Genomic DNA, 7,500 nt, shown 5'->3' on the forward strand with positions numbered 1-7,500 from the left:
TGTTTGTATCCATATGGCTCACATGACTCTCTAATGAGTGACATTTCGCATATAATGGAAAGTGATAGTCTGAATTTCTTCATGAGCTTAAGTATAAGACCTATAACCTATTATGACCCAAATGTTTTTTTGTCATTGTCTCTACGCCATTCATAATTCAGATGTTGTGAACTTGACTAGTGAATAATTTAGAGGAATTTAAAGTGATTAAGTCAAGAAAACATCAATTACCTGTACATAGGCTGATACTAGTCTAGGCTAGGTTAAACTATCTTATAAATTGACTTGAGAAGGCCGTGATTTTACTTGCTCTGTTTATAACAAGGATTTTCTCTTTTTAGGTCAAAGGTGGCATCAACCCATGGTGACCATAATATCTATGTAAGTGAGGTGAAAACTGGACGGTGTATCTGCACCCTGGAAGGTCATCCCAGAACCCCCTGGTGTGTAGCTTTCCATCCTGCCTCTAATGAAATAATTGCCTCTGGATGTCTAGGTGGGGAAGTTAGAGTCTGGGATCTGAAGGTAAGGACCACAAGAAGTTCAGTATTGATGAAAAAAGTGAATTTGATATAGCTACTTAGTTTATTATTGTTGTAAGGGAGAATAAGTGTTATGAATTAGAATTATGCTCTGTATGCCCTACTTGTTTCTCCTGCATGCAGTTTTTTTGCAGTTGAAACAAGAAGTTTAGATGAAAAATAACTTAACTGTTATAGTGGATGCAGCATGTTGATATATTAACACAGTTTGTATGCTTTTGTGTCTACTATAGGGAGGTAGTGAAGTTTGGACCACAGAGAAAAACACAGTCATCGCATCACTAGCCTTCCACCCGACAGATCAAGTACTTGTCATCGCAACCTTTAATGAAATCTATTTTTGGGATTGGTTTCAACCTCACCCTTTTGCTAAAATATCTACTGCAGATGAAAAAGAGAAAGTTAGGTAAGAGGAGAGTGATATTTAATGTTTATTTATTTATTGTTTTGATTTTTATATATTTGATAAAGTGATGATACTAATAGATTTAATAGACCTTATGAAATATACAGTATCCCACTCTCTTGTGCAGGTACGTTAAGTTTGATCCACTTGGTCACAAACTCATCACTGGCATTGCAAACACATCCCATGATCGGCAGAGCCATGGGGCTAGTAGAACCAGTGGATGCACAAATGGATCATTCCCTTCACATTCAGAATTAGTGGAAAGGGAGCAGCAGCTTTCACATCGTTACAACCAATTATCAAGCCAGTATCTTAACCTGATGTCAAGATATGAAGCCCTTACCAGCAGAAATTTCAATAATGTGTCGAGAACATCCAGTAGGGTAAGTGTGAAACTGACCAAAGAATTTTGTGGATATGTCATTTGTAATGTACAGCAACACAATGTTTAGCATTCTGTAACAGTAGCAGAACTGATTAATGTGGAAATGTTACATTGCTGTTTTCTTTGCTTAGAAGTTGTTTTTTTTCTTCAGATTGATAGGGGTACAGACCCCATAGATCCTCCGCCAACACAAGGGCAACAAGCTCTGCTCAATCAGGCTAGACAGTTTGCAAGACAGGTGACTGAGGAGAGGAGAGCAACTTTACAAAGTCAGGTATAATGCAAAAATCAGTGTTTTTCTAATCTGAACTATTGGCATATTTTTTTTAATTCTTTTAATTTTGCTGAAGTAAAAGAATGTCATCTGCTTATAAGAATAATTGTCTTAGTACAAAACAGCTTGAGAATGATCTTGCTTTATTTTTTCTTCCATATTATGTAGTATTCAGAGACCTTTCTTTTTCATTTTCTGGCCATAGGAATCAACAGGTGAAATGCCAAGGAACAGAACCACATGGGGGTCCCAAGACTCACATTCTGGACGGGATTCACAAGCCACTAGTGACCTACATGTAAGACTGGAGGAGGACTATGGTCTTAGTGCAGTGCGGACTCTGAGACAGATCATTAGTGATGATAGTGCATCATCTTCAAGTTTAGATTCCAGCTCATCTGCAACGAGTAGCACAAGTGGAATCTCTGAGAGAAATACTCGTCTTTCACTCCTGTGGACCTCAAGGCTTCACCGACCAGGGCAGGATTCTGACAGTGCTGGAGAGGCTTCTAGTGTACAGAGTTTATGGGATAATGCTGTCAGCGGGATGGGGGACCTCCGAGCACCAATGGGTGGGGAGGAAGGGGTTACAGGTAGTAGGAGAGGAGACAATTTTGTTCTTGATCGTAGGAATTACAGACGAACTGAGGATAGAGGCAGTGATGAGGACGATGTAACAGTAGGTCCTGCTGGGTTAAATCTTCGATCAACAGGGTCGCAATCGGAGCGTCAAGGTACCCTTTGGGGTTACTTCACTAGTAATGGTTCTGTGATCCAACCAGGACGCTCAAGAGTGCCTAGGGAAAGCAGAAGTGAAACTGAAATTGAAAACAGTGGTAATAATACTACTGAAAATGTTATTGGTAATGATGAACCAGAAAACTCACAAGAGAGGACAGTGCAACAAAGAGTTGAAAACAATGGTGCACCTTCTAGTGATGCACATATACTCTCTCAAAGCACAGGAACAGCTCCTCCAACAAGGGGAACAGATCCTGTGAGACTCAGTAACACTGGTGAAATTCCTCCAAGTGATGCTAATGAGGATCTTGCAGTGCCTGGGCCATCAGGGTTGTCTGGAATGCCACGCTCTCAGATGTCTTCACTTTCTTCTGCGACGAGGTATCCAAGGTCTTCGTCATTAGATCCACAATTTGGAGTACAACTTCTTAGTCGTCACATTGAGAATATGCAAAGAATATGCAGGCAAGTATTTTTTAAAGTTTTGTTTATGTGTTTTCTCTGGTAAGATAGAAGATAAGATAACCAGTTCATAACCAGCCCCTTGGAGTACAACAAACCCATATTCTTAGGTGGTATCTATAGTAGAGAATGCCTGCTGCTGGAGACCCACACACAAGCTATGCTCTGTGGATGATGCAGTCTGAGCATAAAATTACATTGAAGATTATGTGTTAGAAATATATGAAGTTTAGCATTCTCATTAACCCCTTCCCGACGGGTCATGCACTGATGCGTCATAATAAACCGTTTGATCTGTGGAGTGCGGCTGTTCGCCACGGCAGCATGCCAAAGCGCTATGAACTCCCATGCTGAAAGTCGGCGCGTTGCCATTTATCTCCAGAGCATAGTTTTTTTTAATTTTCTTCACCCATCAGTAAGGGGTTAAACTAAGGTTTTAGTCCAGTCTCTCCAGTGATGCCTAATTCGCTACTCTTGTCAAGTTTTCATGAGGGTAAATCAGAGTTTTTATAAAAAAGCATGTTTATTCTAAATCAGTGAAGCGTGTCACTGGGCTGATGCCAGGTCTCAAAGCACTCGTAAGTGCAAAGACCCACATCACAGTAACAGCAGTAGTTCAAAGTGTTCTTTTGGATCCTCTGCCTGGAACACCAGCGGCACCTCCCCTTCCTGTCAGGGATCTGGTGCACACTGTGCTGCAGCTGCAATGACTGCTTCACTGCCAATTGCAGTAATGTGGCCATCCTCCTCCTGGTCAGGTCAGTGCCAGTTCTTAACCCATTTTATATGGTGACATCAACATCGGTGTCATGAAGTGCCTATGGAATATACTGTGATGCCAACGTTGGCGTTATAATTCCATTTTATTTTAGTTGCTGCTGAGTGATACCGTATTCTGTTCTGGCTCTAGAGATTCTGTAGCTCCACCCACCATCCCTGTTCCCACCACTCATGTAAATCAGCTAGACTATGCCCCAACCTCTACCCAGTGTGAGGAGCTATTGGTAGAGCATATGTCACAGCTTCCCCCTCTGTGGTCCTTTCCTTGTCCTCCACATCTCCCTACTATTTCCTTTACCCCTAACCCCTCCAGCAGGGATGGGAAACTTTGGGGGTACACTTCCCTCCTCTCCTAATAACTTCGAACAGTTGCATATTTCATTATATGAAATTTCTCTCTCTCTCTCCCTCTCACCCTCTCTCTCCCTCTCTCTCCCTCTCTCTCTCTCTCTCTCTCTCTCTCTCTCTCTCTCTCTCTCTCTCTCTCTCTCTCTCTCTCCCTCTCTCTCCTCTCTCTCTCTCTCTCTCTCTCTCTCTCCCTCTCTCTCCCTCTCTCTCCCTCTCCCTCCCTCCCTCCCTCCCTCCCTCCCTCCCTCCCTCCCTCCCTCCCTCCCTCCCTCCCTCCCTCCCTCCCTCCTTGGACTGATTCCTTAGTGAACAATAGATAATGTATTGATGTGACATTGTTTGTACTGGTTCCTATTTGATAATGAATAGCCAGGTAGGTCTTTTCACATCATGCATAATGGATTAAAAAAAAGAGAAAAAAAAAGGGGTTTACCCATATCTTACACATGCTCATAAATAAGGTGATTTAGCCATTATTGAAAAATTGCACTGTGTTGAGTTTCACTTTCATGTTAATGTGAGTGGCCAAAGGAGCCTAAAGAATAATGCATGTTGCCTGCTAATAGGTGATATATCATTACTAGAGCCCTTTGCTAGCTACCATCAGAATGAGTCAATTTACTCTTACGAAGCAAGTTACTATCTAATCAGGAATCCTACTTTACCATCATTGACTGTTGGTAAATGCGTTATAATCATATATAAGTGAATCCGGACCCTAGAGAAAAGAAAGTTATGCCCAGCCACAGAGCTGGTGCTGGCAGACAGCTTATAGCCCCACAACCCAAACCTTGCTCTCATGCTTGTGTTGAAGGTCTTTAAAGCCAGTCACCTTTGGCACTTCCACAAAGACTTGTCAGAGGAACAAGTCATTAAGGGTGTCCAAGAGTGGTCAAAGCTTCCACATGCTGTCTAAATGTTAGGATCCACTTCCTCGTGTTAGGGGAGATGGCAGTAATAATACTTTATTTGATATACTCTGACTGCTCAGTACTAGAGATATATCCTTAATATGAAATAAAAATGGAGAGTTATGAATCTCACCAGTTAATCTCTCACAATAAGGTCTTGACATTACTAGAGGATATGTTTCCAATAGTAAATTGTTAGGGAATAGCCAAATAGACAGTGCATTATGTCTTGCATGTGATACATTTGGCAGAACTCAAGAACAGAACATTGGTAACTTGTCCCATCACTGAAGGGTTAAAATGAAAATGCCTTATGTATATAAATTTGTTTTCTCCTGTTTCTCCTTTCTTTGTTATATTCATATACTTTTCCAATGTGTATCTACTATAATTGCGAATGTAGGAGATGAAGTTCAAACTAATGTTAAGATTTATTCAGTGTTGAAGAGCCAATTTTATGGTTATGTAAATTGGTACAGATTCTACAAAAAAATGATTTTTAAATTTTTTTATTTTGGAACCCCCCCCCCCCCTTAGTGCACAAGTGTTATAAAAAAATATTATAGATATACAACAGAGGGTTACTGTAAGATTAATCAATAGTTGAAAAAGCCGTTGGAGTATTTTGATATTGATCTCTCTTTTTGTGTACATTACAAAGCTTTTTCTGCCACTTCATGTCATTGACACAGCCATGTGATACATATTTCATGTTAATTATATTATTTTTCCAATTAAGCAGCTGTCCCATTTATGTTTGGAAACGATTTATGAAATGAGTGGTATATTCCACTGAAAAACTATTTTGAACTATGGCATTGTGTGTGGGTGCAGAATCACTGCCTAGGACATTTCAGCTCCACTTATGAGGATGACTATACCCAGAGCCTACAAGTGATTAAGTGTTTAGGGCACACTACTTGGAGCAGGCACAAATGTCACGTATCGTTGCAGATCGGCATGTAGGCTTGGTTTGTTATGGCAAGAGTGGATGTATACAGTCAGTATTGGGCTATAGCAGCTGCGATAGAGGTTTTTGTTCATATAAAGTTTAGTTCTGTATCAACAAATTACTTATATGTATTTTTGTTAAGGTTGATTGATCAATCTGTACGTGAAACCATGCTAAATCAGTAATAAGGAATCAATGGGTTTAATGTTTTTTATTGCAGAGCACATTTAGAAATAACGAGGCATAGACATGAGATACTTCGCCTTCAGCAGATTCGGTCTATGTTATATGATATCCAGCACCAGATACATTCTCTGAGGGTTTCTGTTGATCAGTCTATGGAGGATTTAAATGGACCATCAGCAGACAGTCCTCCCACAACCAGCCAGAGGTAAGTTTCAGGATTGCTGAGTTGGTTAACCCATTAGCAACTCCTAAAATATCAAGGATGCCCACTCATGTCATCAGTCTGTCTTCTGATTGCCCTACTGTGAGCTCAGCAATTGCCTACAACCATCCTTACCTAACTTTATTGGAAATTTTACTTATCACCAAATGGTTGATAAAGGAAATATTAATACCGTTAGTAAAAAAAATAGAGAGTTGAATATGAAAAATTCAATAGCATTACACCATATTTCAGACATGTTATATGTTTCCTCATATATGTATATATATATATATATATATATTATGTGTATATATATATATATATATATATATATATATATATATATATATATATATATATATATATATATATATATATATATATAGAGAGAGAGAGAGAGAGAGAGAGAGAGAGAGAGAGAGAGAGAGAGAGAGAGAGAGAGAGAGAGAGAGAGAGAGAGAGAGAGAGAGAGAGAGAGAGAGAGAGAGATAGATATAGATATAGATATAGATATAGATATAGATATAGATAGATAGATAGATATATGTATTTTTAATCATTTCTCAGGGTTGGTATTCCTAATGAAGATGACCCTAGTGCTCAGCCACCCAGCCTTGGTTCTAGTGATAATGCATCCTCGTTGCCCCTGATTCGTCACTGGTCCAGAACAAGCCCAAGGACTGTGGCCCGGCTGCAACGGGGACCTTTTGGAACTAGAACACGCTCCAGACATTCCCACAGGTGACTATTTGATCTTGTAACATTTTGATGAAGAGTCTTTCTCTTTCTTTTTCTCTTCCTCTTTCAGTCTCCTCCCCTCCTCTCCTTTCTACTTTCCTTCCCCCTTCCCCCTCCTCCCTCCCCCTTTGCACTCTCTCTTTCTGTGTATGTGTGTGAGATGCATTTTGAATTATTGAAGTATTCTGAAACTTCTTTTTTATTTTTTATTTTATTTTTTTTTGTTCCAGACCCTGGGTGATGTCTCCATGCATGCTTCGTCGCATTCCTCGTCGCCGTGCTGTCCGCACTCGTCTTACCCTCCCTGGGCTATCTGCATCCCATCATGGAGCTAGTGGAGCACTGGGAGGAGGGCTGGACAGGACAACCTCTCCAACAAGAGGATTAATAGAACCTGGAGCTTCAGCATCAGGCACTGGAGCAGTGATTGGCCCTCTGCCAACGCCACCACCTGATCAAGGAGATTCTGAGGAACAACCAAGGGATATCGTGCGCATTATATCTGGCAACCAATATGGTGCACACACTCGCACAGTAAGTGTAAAGGGGTACACCTTCTTTATTATA

General features: G+C 40.5%; 1 protein-coding gene across 3 annotated transcripts in view; it reads left to right on the forward strand.

Annotated features, from left to right (window-relative positions):
- Positions 1-7,500, forward strand: part of LOC125033914 — a 31,969-nt gene that overhangs the window by 8,811 nt on the left and 15,658 nt on the right. For all 3 annotated transcript variants that reach the window (XM_047625493.1, XM_047625494.1, XM_047625495.1), the window contains exons 3-10: positions 342-525; positions 776-948; positions 1,076-1,334; positions 1,488-1,610; positions 1,816-2,816; positions 6,025-6,195; positions 6,763-6,936; positions 7,164-7,467. In XM_047625493.1, the coding sequence (XP_047481449.1) occupies positions 342-525; positions 776-948; positions 1,076-1,334; positions 1,488-1,610; positions 1,816-2,816; positions 6,025-6,195; positions 6,763-6,936; positions 7,164-7,467 (2,389 nt within the window). The remainder of the gene's footprint in view (positions 1-341; positions 526-775; positions 949-1,075; positions 1,335-1,487; positions 1,611-1,815; positions 2,817-6,024; positions 6,196-6,762; positions 6,937-7,163; positions 7,468-7,500) is intronic.

Source organism: Penaeus chinensis, chromosome 17, assembly GCF_019202785.1.
Source record: "Penaeus chinensis breed Huanghai No. 1 chromosome 17, ASM1920278v2, whole genome shotgun sequence".
NCBI classification, from domain to species: Eukaryota; Metazoa; Arthropoda; class Malacostraca; order Decapoda; family Penaeidae; genus Penaeus; species Penaeus chinensis.